The sequence below is a fragment of the Pseudophryne corroboree genome, chromosome 4 (assembly GCF_028390025.1).
Source record: "Pseudophryne corroboree isolate aPseCor3 chromosome 4, aPseCor3.hap2, whole genome shotgun sequence".
In the NCBI taxonomy this organism is placed as follows: domain Eukaryota; kingdom Metazoa; phylum Chordata; class Amphibia; order Anura; family Myobatrachidae; genus Pseudophryne; species Pseudophryne corroboree.
In genome coordinates, this window is record NC_086447.1 from 492,392,429 (window position 1) to 492,415,938 (window position 23,510).

General features: G+C 47.0%; 1 protein-coding gene across 2 annotated transcripts in view; it reads right to left on the reverse strand.

Moving 5' to 3' along the window:
• The window catches only part of CDK19 (cyclin dependent kinase 19), a 589,804-nt gene that overhangs the window by 125,735 nt on the left and 440,559 nt on the right, over positions 1 to 23,510 (reverse strand). For both annotated transcript variants that reach the window (XM_063917135.1, XM_063917136.1), the window contains exon 5: positions 1,234 to 1,291. In XM_063917135.1, coding sequence (XP_063773205.1) covers positions 1,234 to 1,291 — 58 coding nt within the window. The remainder of the gene's footprint in view (positions 1 to 1,233; positions 1,292 to 23,510) is intronic.

Consider the following 23,510-nt stretch of genomic DNA (forward strand, 5'->3'; position numbering starts at 1 on the left):
ATCTGCCCCCCCTGCAGTGCACATGGTTTTGCCCAACTGCTAAAAAATATCCTGCTGCGATCAACTCAGAATTAGGCCCATGGTTTTGCCCAACTGCTAACAAATTTGCTGCTACGATCAGGTCTGAATTACCACCAATGTTTCAATACACTACTGTTCAACAGTGCAGCAGCGGAAATGAAAAGTATATTGTGACTACTTGCCATCATCTTCCCGCTCCATTAATTGTTTTGACAGAATGAAGTGGAGACAAATGCTGACTTTGATATCACTGACAGTGCACATGGGTACCGCTAAGAAACAGATGAAGCATGTTCTACTTTGCCTCGTCCCTACTCTATCATCAGTCATTTACTTTTGTGTGTTCTATATACATATGTCTACTGTACATAGAGATCTACAGTGACTTCATACTTTCTACTATTATCAAACAGAAAGTAGAAGACACAACTTAAAAAGATATTTGAGCAATCAGGCTAAATGGAGAATTGTACCTTGGTGCTTCATTACTTAAATATATACTTTTAGATTGTTATTCTTTAATCTTGTTTTTAATCTTTAGACTTTAGAAGTGTTTTAGATCTAATGTCATAATGAAATAATTACTCTGAATGAAAAAAATGATAATAGTTTGAAAAAATATACGTACGGTATATGTATGGCAATATTGTTTGTTGCTACTCTATTTTCTGTAATTCTCCACCAGATGTCAGTCTGAACATCCTGGTGAATGTTCACAAATGTGAAATGTCTGTAAACCACTTAAATAGGGGAAAGGGGTGGGGGTGTTTTGCGGAGTGAGTCTTCCCCTTGTCACTTATGTTCCCTCCTTGAGAGGTACAGGTGGATGAGGTGAAGAACCTGGTAAGTATATAGGGATGTGAGAGATAACTTTGAGTAAAAAGGAGTACTGAATACCTTTACAGACATTCATTTGGTTAATATTAATGCTTTTTCTATGAAAGGGTATGTGACAGCGAGAAAGAGCTAAAGTTTTACTCTCCCTTATTATTTTATCTAAATCCTTTCTCACCAGAACTAATAGAAACACGTTACCTATATCCTGGCAGTCACCTCTAAATCGGCACCACCATTTACTTCAGGTATAGGAATACTATTTTAATGTTGCAAAAATAATTAGAAAATAATACTTTTTAATATATGTGTCTCTTGTATATTTGCAATAAACCTATTCTTGATCACATATCCAGTGACACATGCATTTATGGTTACCTATCTTCACTCTTCCTCTTTCAGGACCTTCCCCCATTACCAGGATATTTGCTGGTTTCTGCAAAACATAAAATTTACTTAATTAAATCTCTTTATAGCCCTTATTGTAACTTACATTATAAAATGGGATGAAATACCATTATTGAGTTTATTTTTAGAACATATTTAATAAGCTGATTTAATTGGTTTGGTAACTAGAGTAAAATATGATTACAAGGACGTTTGAGGTTAGTATGGATGACATAATTGTTGTCCAGATTGTTATTCATGAACAATAAAAAATGTAACTATCAAAATATTGTATTCTTAATTATCAGAAACATTTATCTACAAACATTGCTATCCTTAGAGTACATACTTGCTATATCGATAATTAATTCACAGGTGTGTATTTTTTTAATTTTTTAAAAGTGCTTGATTTATTTATTTTACTTATTCAGCTACAATGCATATAGTGGCACCAAGGGACAGAGAGGGGGGGGTGGGGTTGTCTGAGAGGGTCCTAATTACCCGGGCCCAGGTCTGATGGAGGGTCCCACTGGGGGCCCAGGTTCCCTGGCAGCAGCTCTTCTCCTTAGCCGAGCACACGCTGCTGTGTGCTGTGCTGCTGTGTGGCCATGGAGGCATTTAAAGTACTATTTATTCTGTATTTTTATCTAAGGTAGCATGACCACGCCTCCTGTGCTTGGGCTCTGCCCACTGAAAGTACCTGGGCCCAGCCAGGTTCTTTACTGCCCTGCATGCATAGGGATGTTATGGACCCTTTATTATACAGGGACCCCATAGGAGGCAGTTCATATACTAGATACAGATAAATCCCTAACTTACAGCTCAAGTACAAAGCATTCAGTTTGCTCACCATAAATTGAATGACCAAGATCAAATCAAATGGCCAAATCACTGGAATCCAAAAAAGATCCTTGAGGACATGGATGGAGTGATGGGGCAAATGAACATGTTTGTAACAAACGTGTTTATGGGACATAAGTTTAAGTCATATAGAGATTAAATCTGTAAAATTAGGAGTATCAGCAATACCTCTCTGAGCACTTTTAAAGTGTAATCTTTGAGGATCACACCACTTAACTGATGATTTTTCCCCTTCTAAACCATTCACGACATTGTTTTTTTATTATTTTTATTTAATATAGTTTAGAAAGTATATTTTTTAAATGTTTAAATATTATATTATGCACATCTGCAGTATGGATCTCCTAGTCAAAGTCTTGGGGACACAGTGGGGCGGCGCAGTCGCATGTGATCTGACCATGCCAGTTAAGTGGTTAAATGTGTCATTAACACTAGTTGTCCATTGTACAAGAATGTATATCTTTCAGGTTCATATTTAAACTGCAATATGTTATACATATACAAAGATAGTGTACCTTAAGTGACACTTAGAAAAATAAAGGAATAACAGCCCTTAGTTTGCATAGATCTAAACTATTAAATTGCATGAAAAAACAGCATTAACAAGAACACAGACTAGAAATATATTTTTGCCAAGTACTGTCTATGTATTATGCTTTTCCAAATACAAAATATGGTAATAGGATTGAATGATATGAACCACTTGCTGCATTTTAAAATCTCAAACGTTACACTAAGGGCCTGATTCTGAGTCAGACATAGCGGAGCTGTGGGATGCAATGGGGCAATGTTTTTCACATGGTTCCTGATTTCGTACGTACAAAATCGCTGGACAGATTAGGATGTACAGTAGCAGAAATGTAAGGGGCATTCACTTAAGGTAACTAGTAGGCAAGAGGGATGTGGTTAAAAAGAAGCACAGATAGGTCTTATGGGAGTGCTGAAAACAATCACGTACAAAGACGCTAAACCACTCACATAGGAGGCCATACCAAGATGGAGCAGCTGCACCTGCCACACTACACATACAAGTTTCGATAGTGTAGCTATAGACATACCTGACATTAATGCAGCCTCAGTCCTCGCATTCAGATGCATGGATATACAAAGGGGAAGAACTTTACAGTAGCAGTTTTATAAAGAAGCAGCTGCAACTGTGGCAAAAGACTCAGCTGCGTCTGAAGGCTTAATTCAGCATGGATTGCAATTGCAAAGATGCTCGCAATACTGAGCGATCGTAGTCCGGGATGAACATCGCGAACATCGGTCACGATAATCATCTGCGACTGCATGTTGAGTAAGCCAGGGCTTACTTAGACTATCTGTCGCAAGGCAGCTTGCGAGGCCAAGGAAACTGCGTACATGACTCAGTCCTTGGCATCGCCACTGCTGGAAAATAGGGCGGCGCACCCCCGTTTTCATTAACGCTGGACACCCCTCCCCCCAAACACCTCTGCCTGTCAATCAGGCAGAGGTGATCGCATTACTGCAGGTCCTGCGCAGTTTTCCGATTATCGTCAAACTGCGTGTTGTATCGCTTATGCGATCCCATATGAATTAGCCCGAGTCTGAATTAAGCCTTAAGATGTTAACATGCAATGGTGTGAAATACCCCACTGACTCTTATTTGTAATGTGCTTTTCACAAATGATTTTCAGGGATAAAGGTGGGGGACCAAAGGGTAAAAAGTACAGGAACCACAATGGACGTGGTTACATCATGCTAAGAGGTGTGATTGTACAATAAGGAGATTTATGGTAGACTTACCATAGTTAAATCTCTGCGAGGTACACTGGGTTCCACAGGGAATACATCGGGGTGTAGAGCTGGATCTTGATCCAGAGGCACCAGCAGACTAAAGCTTTGACTGTTCCCAGGATGCATTGTAGGGCCTCCTCTATAACCCCGCCTCCGGGCACTGGAGCTCAGTTTCGTTAACCAGTCCAATGCAGTAGCAGGTAAAAGAGAAGGCAGATGTTAGTCACATAGAACCACGTTCTTACGACAGGAGAAGGGACCAGCAGCTAATGCCATACAAACCCAAAGAAGCTAAGTGCATCAAGGTGGGTGCCCTGTGGAACCCAGTGTAGCTCGCAGAAAGAGATTTAACTATGGTAAGTCTACCATAAATCTCCTTTTCTGCAGCAGGGTACACTGTGTTCCACAGGGAATACATCGGGGATGTCCTAAAGCAATTCCTCATGGGAGGGGACGCACAGTAGCGGGTACAAGAACCCGGCGTCCAAAGGAAGCATCCTGAGAGGCGGAAGTATCAAAGGCATAAAACCTAATGAACGTGTTCACTGAGGACCACATAGCCGCCTTGCACAATTGTTCAGCGGACACGCCACGGCGTGCCACCCAAGAAGGTCTAACAGACCGAGTAGAATGGGCCTTGATAGCAGCAGGAGCTGGGAGTTCAGCCTGCGCATGAGCTTGTGCAATTACCATTCTAATCCATCTGGCTAAGGTTTGCTTATTCGCAAGCCAGCCACGTTTGTGAAAACCAAAAAGTACAAAAAGTGAATCTGACCTCCTGACAGAGGCAGACCTCTCCACGTATATACTGAGAGCCCGTACCACATCCAAAGACCGCTCTTTGGAGGATAAACCAGAAGAGATGAAGGGGGTCATTCCGAGTTGTTCGGTCGCTAGCAGATTTTAGCAGCATTGCACACGCTAGGCCGCCGCCCTCTGGGAGTGTATTTTAACTTAGCAGAATTGCGAACGAAAGATTAGCAGAATTGCGAATAGAAAATTCTTAGCAGTTTCTGAGCAGCTCGAGACTTACTCCTACACTGCGATCAGCTCAGGCCATTTCGTTCCTGGTTTGACGTCACAAACACGCCCTGCGTTCGGCCAGCCACTTCCCCGTTTCTCCAGACACTCCCGCGTTTTATCCTGGCATGCCTGCGTTTTTCCGCACACTCCCAGAAAACGGCCAGCTTCCGCCCAGAAACACCCACTTCCTGTCAATCACACTCCGATCACTTCAACGATGGAAATTCTTCGGTCAGACGTGAGTAAATCTACTAAGTTTTGTGCTAAAATACTGTGTACCACGCACATTTTCGCCTTAATCGCTCCGTTGCGAAAATCGTCAACGAGCGAACAACTCGGAATGACCCCCGAAGGCCGGAACCACAATCTCTTGGTTAAGGTGAAAAGATGACACCACCTTAGGCAAATAACCAGGGCCAGTTCGAAGAACTGCCCGGTCACGGTGAAAAGTCAGAAAGGGCGGACGACAGGACAAAGCGCCTAACTCTGACACCCTCCTAGCAGAGGCAATAGCCAGCAGAAACAGGACCTTAAGCGTAAGCCATTTAAGGTCCACAGACTCAAGAGGTTCAAATGGAGCCTCTTGCAGATCATTCAGGACAACAGACAGATCCCATGGAGCCACAGGAGGGACATAGGGAGGCTGAATCCGTAAAACACCCTGAATGAAAGTATGAACGTCAGGAATAGACGCAATTTTTCTCTGAAACCACACCGACAAGGCAGATATATGAACCTTGAGGGAGGCCAGACGAAAGCCTAAGTCCAGACCTTGCTGCAGAAAAGCCAAAAGTCTGGAAGTTCTGAATTTGTATGCATCATAATTCTTAGCAGCACACCAGGTGAAGTAAGAATTCCAGATCCTGTAATAAATACGTGCAGATGCCTGTTTACGGGCTTTCAGCATAGTCTGGATAACCGCCTCGGAAAACCCTTCGGCCCTCAGGAGAGATGCTTCAAGAACCATGCAGTCAAAGCCAGTCTGCCCAGGTCCAGGTAGACACAAGGGCCCTGAACGAGGAGGTCTGGGCGTTGAGGAAGTAGAAGAGGACGGTCTATTGACAGACCCTGCAGGTCTGAGAACCAATGCCGTCTGGGCCATGCTGGAGCGACCATAAGGAGTATTCCTCCTTCTTGTTTGAACTTCCGTTGTACCCTGGGCAGGAGTGACACTGGAGGGAACATGTATGGCAGCCGAAAGGTACATGGAATTGGCAGTGTGTCCACAAACGCTGCTTGAGGATCCCTTGTCCTTGATCCGAAGACCGGAACTTTGTGATTGTGTCGAGACGCCATCAGGTCTACATCTGGTAGGCCCCACTTGTCCACGAGGAGTTGAAAGACTTCGGGATGAAGACTCCACTCTCCGGCGTGCACGTCCTGACGACTGAGAAAATCCACTTCCCAGTTGAGGACTCCTGGAATGAACACTGCCGATAACGCTCAACGAAGGATTTTTTACACTTCCATCATTGCCATGCGGCTTTGAGTACCGCGCTGATGGTTTATGTACGCCACCGTGGTGGCGTTGTCTGATCGTACTTGAACAGGCCTGCCCTGTAGTAGGGGTAGGGCAAGAGTTAAAGCATTGAACATTGCCCGTAGCTCCAGAATGTTTATGGGGAGGAGAGATTACAACCGATCCGCCGACCGTGGAAAGAGTGTTGCTCCAGCATCGTGCCCTAATCACTCAGACTGGCGTACGTAGTCAGGAAGACCCAGTTGGGTATCCAGAAGGGACAGCTCCGGGTTCCATGGCCAGTACAATTGAGCGCAGTGTTTCCATACGAAACTTGGACACTCTCACAAACTTGTTCAGTGACTTGAGGCTTGAGGTTGAGTATAGGCCGGAAAGACCCATTGGGTTTCAGGACTAGAAATAGGGTCGAGTAGTATTCTCTGCCTCTCTGGGACAGAGGCACCGGCACTACCACTCCTGTATCCAGGAGGGATCGCACAACCAGGTGTAGAGTCTGCGCCTTCAACGGATCCAAAGGAATAACCATTGTGCAGAACCGGTGAGGGGGACGTATCTTGAAAGAGACTGCGTCCCCGTGAGAGACAACTTCTCGCACCCATGCATCTGAAGTGGTCCTTAACCAGACCTGGGTGAACTGCAGAAGTCGGCCTCCCACCCTGGGATACCCTAGGGGGAGGCCCACCCTGTCATGCGGCAGGCTTGTCTTGTTTGGAAGCAGGTTGATGGGCAGGTTGTTTAGGTTTGGGCTTAGTGGTTTTGGAAGCACAAGCCTGTCTCGGGTACGCCTGACCCTTTGATTTTCCTGGAGGTCGAAAGGTGGTACTTTTTGCCTTCAGTGGAGAAGCATTATTGTTTGGGAGAAATGCAGTCTTAGCAGCTGCTAAGTCGGTCACAATCTTATTAAGATCTTCCCCAAACAAGATGTCACCCTTGAAAGGGAGTACCTCCAAGGTCTTTTTGGAGTCCAGATCCACCTTCCATGACCTCAACCACAGAATACGGCGAGCCAGGATGGACGTAGTCGACGCCTTAGCTGCCATGACACCTGCCTCAGAGGATGCCTCCTGAATATAGTGGGAAGTGGTGGTAATATGAGACAGATATTGTCTGGCAGTATCAGATATCCTGAGGTAGCTCTTCCTCTATAGCCTGAACCCATGCTTCGATACCTTTTGCGGCCCAGGAGGCTGCTATGGTGGGTCTATGTACAGCACCTGTAAGGGAGTAAATAGACTTCAGGCATCCGTGCACACGCTTATCCGTCGGTTCCTTCAAGGAAGTGATTGTGGTGACAGGTAAAGTAGATGACACCACGAGTCGGGTGACATGGGAATCCACTGGTGGTGAATTTTTCCACTTGTTACACAACTCAGCAGGGAGAGGATAACACGCTAGCATCTTTTTAGACAGGGATAATTTCTTTCCTGGGGAAGACCAGGGTTCCTGACGAATATCTACTAAGTGGTCAGAATGCGGTAATACTACTTTAGTCACCTTCTGACGTTTAAACGTATCAGGTTTCTTAGATGCAGTAGTGGGATCATCATCGATTTGTAAAATCAGCTTAATAGCCTCCACTAGGTCAGGGACATCAACCTGAGCTGTAGGGTCCTCATCAGAAGCAACTGTATCAGTTTCTGACGGGTCAGTATATTCTCCATCGTCGTCAGACAAAACATCCAAGATATTAGTGGATTGGGAGGAGGAAGCGTCCCGCTTAGATGACCACTTAGTCTTAGAGGGACATGGGGTAGGTTTTTGACTAACTAAAGACTGATTTAATTGTTTAATCTGGGTAGATAGCGTATCCGCCCAGGGCGGATTTACAACAGGGACAATATGTGGCTGTAATGACAAAGCAGGTCCCATAGGAGGCGTAAGACGTGTGACAAAAGTATTAAGCAGAGTCGAAAACCCCGTCCAAGGTGGCTCCTGATTGGCTACAGGAGCAGCGAGCTGACTGGGAGATGTATGGCACCCAGTACACAGACCATCAGTTAAAACCTCTCCCTGAGGTAAGTCCTTGGCGCAAGCACTGCGGAGCTGTGGGAGGGGCTACAGGTCAGCGCCTTATCTCCTATGCTGGTCCTCACCACCGGGTACTGTGGAGCCTTATTAAAATGGATTTTACACAATCCGACCTGTGGTCCCTGCCCTGGTGGATATAGTGGGGTCCCTGTACTGACAGTGTCCACACAAGCGGCGAGGTCCGTATCCTGGGACTGCGACCAGAACACGATTTAGCGGCGGGTCCCGTCTGGGGAACCCTCTTACCTTCTCCCTAAGAAGCACCCACACGATCCTGGAGAGCGTCAGCGGTTGTGTGCCTGGGAACCAGAGTGCCTCCGCCGCAAGTACCCGGGAACTCGGCCAGCGGGAGTATGCAACGCTGCTGGGGAGGTGATGGAGCCATAGCACAGTATGTCACAATGACATATAAAGTGCTGGAGTCCTTGAAGCCTTCTAAAAGCACTTTTCAGGGCTGCCTAGCGCAGCTCCCCCTGTTAAGTGACCTGCTCTGCAGGCACCAACTTACAAACTGAGCTCCAGTGCCCGGAGGCAGGGTTATAGAGGAGGCCCTGCAATGCATCCTGGGAACAGTCAAAGCTTTAGCCTGTTGGTGCCTCTGGATCAAGATCCAATTCTACACCCTGATGTATTCCCTGTGGAACACAGTGTACCCCGCTGCAGAAAATGGGGGTGTCCATGTCCCCCAGAGCAATTTATTTGGTGCATGTGGTACACCACTCACACAACACAGCAGGCTCTCAAACATGCAGTCACACTCGCAGCAGGCTCTCACACATGTAGAGCCACACTCACAGCAGGCTCTCACACATGTCGAGCCACACTAACAGCAGGCTCTCACACATGTAGAGTCATACTTACAGCAGGCTCTCACACTTGCAGAGTCACACTTGCAGCATGCTCCAACACATGCAGTCACAATAGCAGGCTCTCACACATGCAGAGTCACACTCGGATCGCTGCCCATCTTGAACATCTGTCCTGCCGTTATCAAAGGCAGTTCTCCAAACTCAAACCTGTTTCCATGACATGACGTTATCACCATTCACTTTGACATTGTCGATGCATTTCAGCTGCTAATGTGCCCTTTACACACAGAAATCTGATCATACTACACACCTTATTATTTGACCTTATTTCCACCAGCTCTGCCATCTTACAACTGATGTTTGGACAGTATTACTGATATGGGATCGGTATGAAATACCTCCAATCAAAATACTGACGTTCAAAATCCCGACACCAATTGACCGATGGTCAAAATCCCAACAAGGTCAAAATCCCGACATGGACAAAATACTGACATTTAAAATACCGACAAGGTCAAAATACTGACATGTAAAATGCCGACAGGTCAAAATACCGACAGGTCAAAAGACCTCAATTGTATATCGCGATATCATTTGAATTCCCCCAAATGTGTTAAAAAGAAAACACAGAGGATAACTCAGACAAGGTAAGATGAGTGTGAGCTCTATCACACCACAAGGTGCAATGTTGGCCACTGACTGCATAAAGGACCTTTGGATGTTTATTGTAGGTCGGGTGTGGTATAGCTAATAGACAGTTAAAAGATAGACAGTCATTAGTTAGACACTATATGGTTGAGAGTCAAAAGTCAGACAGGGTTAAAAGTCAGACAGTCAAAAGTCAGACAGGGTCAACTGTCAGACAGGGTCAAAAGTCAGACAGGGTCATAAGTCAGACAGGGTCATAAGTCAGACACAAAAAAAAGTTTTTGTGTTTTTGTGTTTTTAAACATTTTGAACCCAAATTTGGTGAAATTCGTCCCCTCGCGGGCTCACGCTTCGGGCTCGGTGTCTCGCTTCGCTCACCACAACTTTACTAAAAGGTAATAGTTTGTGACATGGATAGCAAATGAGGCAAAAGTTGTAAGAAACACAGGGGGGAAAAAAACAAAACTTTTTTTGTGTCTGACTTTTGACTGTCTGACTTTTGACCCTGTCTGACTTTTGACTGTCGACCATATAGTGTCTAACTAATGATTGTCTATCTTTTAACTGACTGTCTATAGACAGGAACCCTTGTAGGTCCTGGCAGGTGTAAATCTCTGGTATGAAACAGAACTGGGTCATATATATCATTAACTATATAGCATGAAGGGGATTATTAGAAATATATTATATATTGTCAACCCTGCATGGCACACCATAAAATAAACAGATAATTACACAAAGAGTCAGTGAGCAGTCTTCTTTATAATCTGGAAAAACAATATACATTAGAAAAACTAGATAATTTATTATCAATGTAAGAAAATCAATCTTTATTTACACAATTTCAGACATTCCATGAAAATACTTAATGTTTTATTCTGTAATAGTCCTCGCTACTCTGTAATCCCAAAAGTGGTGAGAAATATACTGTAGTTCCATAATACTGCATGGGCTGAAAGAGCCTGGGTCACCATGGGAACAAAAGCAGTTACAAAGAGTTCTCATCTATATGTTATTATTATCAACATGTTAGATACCAGCATCCCTGCAGACATGGGTTTTGTTTTGTTTTTTGTAATTTAGTATAATAAGCCCAAAAAGAAAAGCTTACTGCTGTGGAGTCAAGTAACAGAACACAACAAAGAAAACTGAACTGTTCTAGTACAAATGCAGGGATATTAAGACAAAAATCTCCCTAGATCTAATCACAACCTGTCCATTAGGTACACAGGTGTATTCATTACTCACTGACGTATTTTAAGGTGTATTCCGTACTCCCTGACATATTTTAAAATACCCACATATGGAGCTAATTATTTCACTTGTGATTCTATGAGGAGACCTATAAAACATGAATTGGTTGGAGTACCGTGGACCAAGGGCCTGATTCAGCACTAGACGTGACTATCGGGAATGTGTGTAGGCGCTGGACCTGTTCAGCCTCTGGGTGGGGGGGGGGGGGGTGCGTGAGCAGGGTCGGTCAGTGTCAGTCGAGGGGGGGGGGGCTTGTCTCCCCCGGTTTCCTGGAGTTGCAAGGTGTCCTGCGACGGCCAGCCTGAGTAAGCCAGCTGCCCGTCTGCGGGAAACATTGCGCCCGGATCCCAGGCTGGGACTGTAAGTGCAGCAAGAAGATTTCTGACGCCTCCTTACGGATTTGCAAAGTCGCTCGTGTGCGGCTTTGCAAATCCGTGTACTGCTAAATCTGGCCCCCGAGTTTGAGAACCTATGAGCTATTGCAATTAACTGCTCACTTGCTTCAGAAAGTTGTAGAAAAGCCTAAAGGAACTTGAAATTCAGAGGGACTACTTGTATGAACCTGAACCCAATATGTAGAAACTTTCATATAGTTGTAAAAATGTTGGAATCTGTTTCAGTTGCTATTCTCCAACAAAACTCTAGAGAGGCTTATTAAATGTGCAGTGTGGGACAGCGGCAAACATGACTACTTTACACTCAGACATCTTTAAATCTCTAAATATGTCATAGAAAATTAGGAAGAGAAGACAACATTTTCAGTTACATCCACATACAAAGGTGTGCAGAATAATCAGCAACAGATGATCTTTAATAGGCACAATGAGTGTACGACTAAAAGGGCACTGTGATAAATCAGTAAAAATGTATGCCATTTTGGATGGACAAAGCAATCTTTAGTAAAGTCCGAGTACCCCAGGTGGCCTAGGCACATAGTTTGTGAAGCACTGCTTTAATGCATACAAGAAAACCCTTCTCCATATACACTAAATATGTGTGCAGGAACAAAAGGTACAATGGGGAGAAGAGCAAATAAATACTTGATAGAGATTTCTAAACTATACATTCCTATGCAGTTGCCAAATAGAAGGGAGAATCCTACCCCAAATGCTGCATGTCATACATCACTGCTTGAAGGCTATTGCTGAGTGCATCCAGCAACATATCATACTGCAAAAAACGAGTTTTACGGTAAGAACTTACCGTTGTTAAAACTCTTTCTGCGAGGTACATTGGGCTCCACAAGGATGGACAATGGGGTGTAGAGTAGGATCTTGATCCGAGGCACCAACAGGCTCAAAGCTTTGACTGTTCCCAAGATGCACAGCGCCGCCTTCTCTATAACCCCGCCTCCCTGCACAGGAGCTCAGTTTTTAGTTAACCAGCCCAATGCAGTAGCAGGAAAGAGACGAAAACAGTTAGTAGCCACATACATCACACTCTCACGACAGGAGAAGTGTCAGCGGCTAATGCCAGACCAACCCAAAGAAGCTAAGTGCATCAGGGTGGGCGCCTTGTGGAGCCCAGTGTACCTCGCAGAAAGAGTTTTAACAACGGTAAATTCTTACCATAAAACTCGTTTTCTGCTGCGGGGTACACTGGGATCCACAAGGATGGACAATGGGGATGTCCTAAAGCAGTTCCTTATGGGAGGGGACGCACTGTAGCGGGCACAAGAACTCGGCGTCCAAAGGAAGCATCCTGGGAAGCGGCAGTATCGAAGGCATAGAACCTTATGAACGTGTTCACTGAGGACCACGTAGCCGCCTTGCACAATTGGTCAAGGGTCGCACCACGTTTGGGCCGCCCAAGAAGGTCCAACAGTAATGTGATGAGGAGCTGACAGACCAGCCTTCACATAAGCATGTGCAATCACCATTCTAATCCACCTGGCCAGGGTCTGCTTGTGAGCAGGCCAGCCACGTTTGTGAAATCCAAACAAAACAAAGAGAGAATCAGATTTTCAAATAGAAGCAGTTCTTTTCACATAGATACGGAGAGCCCGTACCACATCTAAAGACCGCTCTTTGGGAGACAAGGCAGGAGAGACAAAGGCCGGAACCACAATCTCCTGATTAAGGTGGAACGAAGAAACCACTTTCGGTAAATAACCGGGACGAGTCCGAAGTACCGCCCGGTCACGGTGAAAAATCAGATATGGGAAACTACAGGAAAGGGCACCCAAATCCGACACTCTTCTAGCAGAGGCAATAGCCAGCAAGAACACCACCTTAAGGGAAAGCCACTTAAGATCAGCTGAACCAAGGGGTTCAAACGGAGGCTCCTGAAACGCCTCCAAAACCACGACAAGTCCCAAGGAGCCACAGGCGAGACATAGGGAGGTTGGATACGCAACACACCCTGAGTGAAAGTATGAACATCAGGTAAAGTCGCAATTTTTCTCTGAAACCACACCGACAAGGCAGAAATATGAACCTTGAGGGAGGCCAGACGCAGGCCTAAATCCAGGCCCTGCTGCAGAAAAGCCAAAAGTTTGGCTGTACTAAACTTGGAAGCGTCATAATTGTTAGATGCGCACCAAACAAAGTAGGAATGCCAGACCCTATGGTAAATCCGGGCAGAAGCCTGTTTTCTGGGCCCGCAACATAGTTTTAATGACCACCTCAGAAAAACCCTTAGCCCTCAAGACAGAAGCTTCAAGAGCCACGCCGTCAAAGACAGCCGGGCTAGGTCCTGGTACACACAGGGGCCCTGAACAAGGAGGTCTGGGCGTTGCGGAAGTAAAATTGTATGCTCTGACGATATGCCCTGCAGGTCTGAGAACCAGTGCCGCCTGGGCCACACTGGAGCTATGAGAAGCAGGATTCCTCTTTCTTGCTTGAACGTCCGAATTACCCTGGGCAGAAGTGACACCGGAGGGAACACGTACGGCAGCCGAAACCTCTACGGCACCGCCAGCACATCCACGAATGCTGCTTGAGGATCCCTTGTTCTTGCTCCGAAGATCGGAACCTTGTGATTGTGTCGAGACGCCATCAGATCCACGTCTGGAAGGCCCCACTTTTCCACTAGGAGTTGAAACACTTCTGGATAGAGGCCCCACTCTCCGGCATGTACGTCCTGACGACTGAGAAAGTCCGCTTCCAAATTCAGGACTCCCGGAATGAATATTGCCGATATGGCCGGTAGATGGCGTTCTGCCCATTGCAGAATCCGTGAGACTTCCTTCATTGCCAAGCGGCTTCGAGTGCCGCCTTGATGATTTATGTAAGCCACTGTGGTGGCGTTGTCTGACTGTACCTGAACAGGACGGTGCTGTATTAAATGCTGGGCCAGGTTCAATGAGTTGAAGACCGCCCGCAATTCCAGAATGTTGATAGGGAGGAGAGACTCTTCCCTGGACCACCGACCCTGAAGGCAGTGTTGCTCCAGCACCGCGCCCCAACCCCTTAGACTGGCATCTATCGCAGCAGGACCCAGTCGGATATCCAGAAGGGACGGCCCATGCACAATCGTTGGTCCTGGAGCCACCAGTGCAGCGACAGACGGACCTCCGGAGTCAATGAGATCATGTGAGACCTGATCCGGAGAGGCAGGCTGTCCCACTTGGCCAGAATCAGCCTCTGGAGGAGGCGAGAATGGAATTGAGCATACACCACCATGTCGAATGCTGACACCATGAGGCCCAGCACCTGCATTGCCGAATGTATCAACACTTGCGGACGAGAAAAGAAGCAACGAATCCTGTCCTGAAGCATCAGGACTTTCTCCTGAGACAAGAACAACCGCTGGTTGTGAGTGTCCAATAGCGCTCCCAGGTGCACCATGCTCTGAGCAGGGACCAGGGAGGATTTCTTCCAGTTGGTAAGCCACCCGTGGGCTTGCAGAAACTGGACAGTCATATCCAGATGACGCAGGAGAAGTTCTGGGGAATTTGCCACGATCAGCAGGTCGTCTAGATACGGTAGGATCCTGACCCCTTGACGGCGGAGTACCACCGTCATCACCGCCATAACTTTGGTGAAGACCCGCGGAGCCTTAGTTAAACCAAAAGGTAACGCCCGAAACTGGTAATGGGGGTTGCCAATCACAAACCTCAGGTATTGCTGATGCGACACTGCTATAGGAATATGAAGGTAAGCATCCTGTATATCCAGGGAGACCATATAATCCCCCGGTTCCAAGGCCAGAACTATAGAGCGAAGGGTTACCATACGAAACTTGGAGACTTTCACAAACTTGTTCAATGCCTTGAGATTGAGAATGGGCCAGGAAGACCCATTCGGTTTCGGGACTAGAAACAGCGGAGAATAGTACCCCCGTCCTCTCTGAGCAAGAGGCACTTGTACTACCACTCCTGTATCCAGGAGGGTCTGTACCACCGAGTGTAGAGCTTTTGCCTTTGTTTGGTCCAAAGGGACGGCTGTCAGACATAATCGATGAGGGGGACGGTTTTTGAAGGCTATGGCGTAACCTCGAGTGACGACTTCCCGTACCCAGGCATCTGAAGTGGTTTTCAACCATTCCCAGGGGGAGGCCCGCCCCGTCATGCGGCAGGCCTATCGGTTTTGGAAGCTGGCTGACTGGCAGCCCAGGCTCTTTTGGGCTTTGGCTTACCAGATTTGGAAGTGCGGACCTGCATGTGGTATGCCTGACCTTTTGCTTTACCTGGAGGACGAAAGGGACGAAAGGAAGCACCTTTAGCCTTGGCAGACAGGCAGTTTTGGCAGTAGCCAAGTCAGCCACTATCTTATTTAAGTCCTCCCCAAACAGAATATCTCCCTTGAAAGGGAGTACCTCCAGGGTTTTTCTAGAATCCAGATCACAGACCAAGATCTCAGCCACAATATCCGGCAAGCCAGGACTGACGTAGTAGAGGCCTTGGCTGCTAGAATACTGGCATCAGAAGCCGCCTCCTTAATATAGTGAGAAGCTGTGACAATATATGACAAGCATTGTCTAGCATGGTCAGAAGAGATTTCAGCTTCCAACTCTAGGGCCCATGCTTCAATAGACTCTGCAGCCCATGTTGCTGCAATAGTGGGCCTTTGTGCAGCACCCGTGAGGGTGTAAATCGCTTTCAGACAACCCTCCACACGTTTATCCGTAGGCTCTTTTAGAGACGTGACGGTAGTGACAGGTAGAGCTGAGGAAACCACCATCCTAGCCACATGTGAGTCCACTGGAGGAGGCGTTTCCCAATTTTTAGACAGCTCTGGCACAAGGGGATAGCGAGCCAGCATCTTCTTTTGAGGCACAAACTTCTTCCCTGGGTTTCCCCAGGATTCCTGACGTATTTCCACTAGGTGGTCAGAGTGAGGTAAAACCTGTTTAGCCACCTTCTGACGCTTGAACCTATCTGGTTTCTTAGGAGGGATGGATGGCTCGGGTTCATCTGTAATCTGTAGAATCAACTTAATAGCCTCCAAAAGATCAGGAACATCCACATTTGAACCACCCTCCCCATCCGCAGTATCTGTGTCAGAATCTGTGGGATCCGTGTAAGCGCCATCTTCATCAGACGAGGTGTCAGAGATAGCCGTGGATTGTGACGAGGTAAGAGCTTGCTTAGAGGGCCCCTTGGTCTTAGGCGAGTGAGAGTCAGACTTTTTAGTAGTCAAGGACTGGTTCAGTTTCTTCAATTGAGCAGACAAGTTATCTGCCCACGGCGGGTTAGCCGTGGGGACCATATACGGTTGAACCGGCATAGGAGGTCCCATAGGGGGCATTAGTTTAGTAACTAGCGTATTCAGAAGTGTGGAGAAAGTTGCCCACAGCGGGACATTATGGACCCCCATTGCTACAGTTCCACTGGGGAGCAAGGAGCCCCCTGAACCAGAGCCCGCGGCTGCTACAGTATATTCACCTCATAGGGATCTGCGGCTTCAGCAACACCGGTAGTGTGTTCAGCCCCAGAACCGTTACCATCAGAAGCAGACATGATATAACTTGCAATATCAGATAACACAGTACATTTGTCATCAGCACAATACCTCTTGCCCAAACCCCTGCGCAGTGTAGTCAGCACCAGCAGGGATACAGGAGAGATACGGTGACTAAAATCACAGAGAAAAATACAAATTAAAGTATATCTTGTGAATAACCTATATTATATCAATATAAACCTGACGCACCAAGCCCCCTCAGGTTATTGAATATAGGGATAGCAAGTTGAGTAAGTGACAAAAAATGGAAACCACCCAGCAAAATAATGCACACACATAGTCCCAGTAATACAATGCAGAGGTTATTACCAACAATAATACTGCACTGGACTAGCTTATATATAGCTATGTAATCAATAGATATAACACTGCACAGTAAAAAACTGGATGTATATCACAGGGTACTTGTACCAGAGAACCCTGACTAAATGCACTCTTTTTTAACTAGCACTGTCTAAATGACATGTAGAATACTTAAGTGTCATGTAAAGTCACAGCGCTGACTACCAGGCGGCTTTACAAAGGAGGATTTGCCCAAGCAGTCCCAGCAACAGTGTAGCTGAGAGAAATGGCGCCCAAACACTGACAGGGAGTGAGGGAGAGACAGATATGCAGCTCCAGGGCGGGAACATTTACTGGCAAATGGCGCCCTGGGGCTGGGGGAGGGGGCTCCAGGTCAAAGCCTTATCCCCTCTGCTGGCAAAACCACCTGGTACTGCGGGCTACTTGTAAAAGGTATATAAGAGAAAACCTGACCTGCACCCATGCCCTGGTGATCTAGTGGGATCGCCTGTACTGCCACAGTGTCCACCGCCAGCGCGCACGGCCCGCCTCCCACCGGCCAGGCCGGATCGCGATAAAGCACGGGTCCTGCAAGCGGGACCCACTCACCACCTCCCGAAGCGCAGCCACGCGATCCCGGAGAGCCCCAGTCGTGTGTGCCTGACCAGAAGAAAATCGGAGCCTCCCGCTGTAGTTACCTGGCAACCAGGGCGCGGGAGTGTACAGCGCCGCTGGGGAGAGATGGAGCTGCAGCAGTGAATATCTCCTGACATCTGAACACTGCTGCAGCCCTTGAAGTCTTCACTTTCTTCCTAAAAAAGCTCTTCTTAGGGCTGCCTGGAGCAGCCCCTCTGTTATGTGCCTGCTATCTACGGCACCAACTACAAAACTGAGCTCCTGTACAGGGAGGCGGGGTTATAGAGGAGGCGGCACTGTGCATCTTGGGAACAGTCAAAGCTTTGAGCCTGTTGGTGCCTCGGATCAAGATCCTACTCTACACCCCATTGTCCATCCTTGTGGAGCCCAGTGTACCCCGCAGCAAAAATTCTGCTACTACAGGAAGGGGCAGTTTGAGAGAAGGGGGGCCGTGTGCACACTCAGTGAGGGCCCCCTCCTCTCTGCGGCACAGTACACTATGCGCAGGTCTCCCAATGACTAGTACCTATTGCACATGTGCAGGTCTCTGGAAACATGGTGCACATCATGACAAATTTCTACTGTGCATGCGCAAATCACCAAGAAAATGGCCACATCTCCTTTTTCCGAGTGAAGTCTGCTGCACCAGCTGTGCAGGCACGGGACTCCGGAGAGGTAAGTAATTGAACATGGGTGCAGGTTGTGTCGTGTGGGCCCCTCTGAACCCAGGGGCCTGTGTGCACAGGACACACTACACCCATTAAGACTACACCCATTATAGATCCCCCAATTAAATTGCAGTCACAGCTGCTGGGCAGGATGTTTAGCATGCTGGGCGGCCTTGCCCTGCAATGGGCGGCACCAAGCATGCGAAAGAAAGGATTGCAGATTCTGCTTTTTAGCAGAATCTGCAATCCAACCTGAATAACCCCCATAAACAGGACACACACAATTAGCATCACAGATCTCAGTACACAATACAGCTGGTAAGCAGATGACCTGCTAAGGTAATTTAATAGCCGGTGGAAGGGATGAGATGCTACAAGCAGGTGGTATTGCAGCAGACGGCCAGTGTGTGGGTAAGGTCTGTAATTGAAGTGCAAGAGAAGAGAGCAGAGAGTACAGGAGGGAGGAGGTCCCTGCTCCCAGGAGCTTACAATCTAAGGGGAGGGGAGACAGAGAGAAGACATGAGGCATGGGCAAGTCAATGGGGACCTGAGGGCAGGAAGGTAGAGAGAAAGTGATGGCTGGGGAAAGAGGAAGGTAGTGAGATGGAGATGGCTGGCGCAAGAGGCTGAGGCAAGCCACCCGGAGAATTGGTTATGTGCTGGATGGGTACACTGCAATGAACAGGTGGGTTTTAGTGCCCATTTGAAGCTATGCAAGGTTGGGGGAGAGTCTGATGGAACGGGGGAGTGCATTCCAAGGGAGAAATCTTGGATTTGTGCATGAGTTGCAGTAACCAGGGAAAAGGAGAGGTGACACTCATTAGCCATCCGGAGAGGGTGGGAAGGAGTACACAGGGTGATGCGGTTGGAGATGTAGGGAGCAGTGGACCTGGAGAGGGTCTTGTACATGAGGGTGAGTACTTTGAAGAGGATTCTGTAGTCAGTGTAGTTTACGGCAGATGGGAGTTGTGGATGTGGAGCGTTGGGAGAGGAAGATTAGTCTAGCTGCAGCATTGAGAAAAGATAGGAGGGGTGCGAGATGGGAAAGTGGGAGGCCAGTGAGGAGAAGGTTGCGATAGTCAAGCCGTAAGATTACCAGTGAGTGGATAATAAGTTTAGTGGCACTCAGAGCGAAATGGCCTGATGCAATCAGTGTTGCGGAGTTGGAACGTATAGGAATGGGACAGAGATTGAATGTGGGCGGCAAAGGAGAAGGAATGAAGGGTGATACCCAAGCATCAGAGTTGGGGGACAGGGATGATAATGGTGTTATCAACAGTGATAGAGATATCTGGGGGATGGAGATGTTTAGTTTGGGTGCAGTTTATGTATTTATGGAAAAATCAGGTTGATAAATAGGCTCCTAAGTGCGTACACCAGATAATGGTGGTCATTCCGAGTTGATCGCTAGCTGCATTTGTTCGCAGGGCAGCGATCAGGCTAAAAAACGGCAGTTCTGCGCATGCGTATGCGGTGCAATGTGCACGCGCGACGTACGTGCACAACGAATGATACAGTTTTGCACAGGGTCTAGCGATGCATTTCAGTCGCACTGGTTGCCGCAGAGTCATTGACATGAAGTGGGCGTTTCTGGGTGGCAACTGACCGTTTTCAGGGAGTGTTTGGAAAAACGCAGGCATGCCAGGGAAAACGCAGGCGTGGCTGGGCAAACGCTGGACGGGTATGTGACGTCAAATCCGGAACTGAATAGTCTGAAGTGATCGCAAGCACTGAGTAGGTTTTGAGCTACTCTGAAACTACAAAAAAAATGTTCGCAGGCGCTCTGCGATAAAACCGTTCGCACTTCTGCTAAGCTAACACTCTCAGTGGGTGGCGGCATAGCGTTTGCACGGCTGCTAAAAACTGCTAGCGAGTGATCAACTCGGAATGACCCCCAATGTCACATGCTGTCAAAGCATGTGTGATAATAAAACTGCATCCTGTATTGTGTTGTTTATTTGTGTAAAATAAAGTAGACTGTGAAGTGCATAAACATCACAAGTCCACAGTCAACGTTAGTCTATGCTCCAGTCAATGAAAGATTACAGTACAATAAACTCGTCCTTAATGCAGTGTTACCAGTTAATCGGTAATGGATCTGCCCATCACTAAAAAGAGCTCTGGGAACTACAGGCTGAAACAGTTTGTAAAAGATTATATTAATCGCTTAATATAATTTCAGGCGCTTTTGACAGGGCTGATTTCCTAAGCTGCTGTCAAATAGGGTGGTAGTCAGTCATCCTGATAGAAAAAGCAAAGAATAGTATAAAAACAGCGCTATACCAGGTGCTAATTCAAAGATAATTCATATTCATTTAATATCAATACATGCAATATACAATGTTCATATATAAAATGTTAAAAATAACGAATTTAATAAAGCCTCAATGCCAGTCTCTTGACCACAGTTTATCCCCTTAGGGCTGAAACACACTGGCCGGTTTCTCCCGGATGGCAAAAAGCCGGACAAACGTTGTCCGGCTTTTTGCCAACCGGGAGAAACCGGCAGAGTCTCGCACACAGGACGGCTTTGAGCCGTCTGTAATGCTGTGCGCATGTGCAGCATCAGACACGGCTTCAGAAAAAACCGTTGTGTGTGAAAGCTCCCCTTCACACACACGGTTCACTGGCTGCAAAGACGGCCCGGCCGCCGGACCTTCCAGTGGTGAGACCCGGCTGCAACCCGGCAGCCGGGCCGGGGCCGTGCAGTGTGAAGGGACCCTAGCCCTCACACTGTTAACTACAATGCCGGCACGGGAAAAAGCCGTCCGGCTTTTTCCCGGCCGGCAAAAGCCGGGTAGTGTGTTTTAGCCCTTAGGGTAATCTGAATAAGCCAGTGAAAGTCTTTGACAAATTAAATAGGTTGTCCAGTGTCCTTCAAGCAATAAAAAACTAATGAAGGGACATCCAGTTTAAGGTGAATAATTACCAGATTCCAAGTGGTTTCAGGCCGGGTATTCCACCTAGCGAGGTTGAGTGCAAACTTCTGTCCTATGCAATGTCCATGGTGGTTCTCTCCTTTATTAAATGTCCACAATGATGGATACTGGAAGACAGCTGCAGATGGTCCCACACACTGGTCTGGCGATGCCCTGGTCAGAGGCTGGCTCCCTAACGCGTTTCGCTGTCACTTGGCAGACTTCATCGCGCACTGCACAGCACCAGGCATCTACACAGCACCGGGCGGCACCAGTAGCGGATCTTGCCACGGCGGCGCCCCGGGCAAAATTCCTGCTTGCCAGCAGCAAGATCCGCTACTGATGCTGAGATGGTTGCGAGCAGGAAAACTAATAGCTGCAATTTCTATGCAGCTTTATATTGGTCTGTGTAGGGGACACACTTCTCCGCAGCATCACACTGTGCTACGGTATACTGTATACATAGTCAAACTAGAAGACTCCAACAACAGAAATGGGGGGAGGGTGGTGGTGGTGGTTAGTGTCTCTTGCAGGCAGACGGTGGTGTCCCTACTGTGTGGTTAGGTGTAATGTGTACAAGTGGTAACACTGTGCAGTGTAATGTGAATTGGTACTACAGTATATTGTTCTTCACTCCCCCCACGCCCCTTTATTTTTGGCACTTGCCTGTAGTGCTTGCTATCCCTGTTTCTATCCCTGCTACAAATATATGGGGGGGGGGGGGGGCTACCAACTCTCTTTCATGCACAGGGCACCAAAATGTATAGTTTATATGGCACTGAGTGGACTCTACTGTGTGGTGTGGTGTAATGTGAGTGAGGGGTACTACTGTGCAGTGTAATGTGAGTAAGGGGTACTACTGTGTGGTGCAATTTAAATTGGGGGGTACTATTGTGTGGCCATGTGCCTTTTTCGGCTTTCCGAACATCAAATCTGGGGGGGCGCCAGTTTCTTACTTTGCAATGGGCGCTCAGACCCCTAGATACACCCCTGGCTGCCACTAGGCAATTCTTGCAGCTCTCTAGATTATAACAATATGGTGAACAGGACCAGCAACTTACAATGCCAAAACTTAATGGAAAACAACCTTCTGAGGAGCTGCACGAAGGTCAGCACTGCACAGAAAGGGCTATTAGAGCAGAGCATTCTAGATCAGACAACTGCACATCTTGTCATGGAACTGTCCTTCATATATGTGGGACTATGAATGGTCGCTACAAGTAGGATAGGAGACAGGCAAACAACTAATGGTTTCACACGTAATAGAGTTTGTATTACTCATAATGAAGTAAAATGTTCCCCTTTCTGAAAGGTCCTGCAAAACAACTACAGTATATGGGGGGTAATTCCAAGTTGATCGCAGCAGGATTTTTTTTTAGCAATTGGGCAAAACCATGTGCACTGCAGGGGAGGCAGATATAACATGTGCAGAGAGAGTTAGATTTGGGTGGGTTATTTTGTTTCTGTGCAGGGTAAATACTGGCTGCTTTATTTTTACACTGCAAATTAGATTGCAGATTGAACACACCCCACCCAAATCTAACTCTCTCTGCACATGTTATATCTGCCTCCCCTGCAGTGCACATGGTTTTGCCCAATTGCTAAAAAAAATCCTGCTGCGATCAACTTGGAATTACCCCCATGGTCCAACTTTGTGGGAGGCTTCAGGGAGCTGAAGATAAAGACAGAGGGGGATATTCAATTGTTTGTAAAGTCAGTTGGGTGTCTTTTTTTTCCTGTCTAATAGACAGGAATAAACAGACACCCAATCAACTTTTCAAACATCTGAATTTCCCCCATAGTGTCCTGTATGTATATCTGCCTTATAATATGTTTGATGCATCTGGTTGCACGCAAGTCTATTGCTTGGTTAAGTTAGTTGGAATGATATTTGTAAGGGCCCTCATTCCGAGTTGATCGCTAAGATTCATCGCATCGCAAATGTACGAAAACTAAGTGTCTGCGCATGCGCAAAAGCGTAAATACGCATGCGCGAG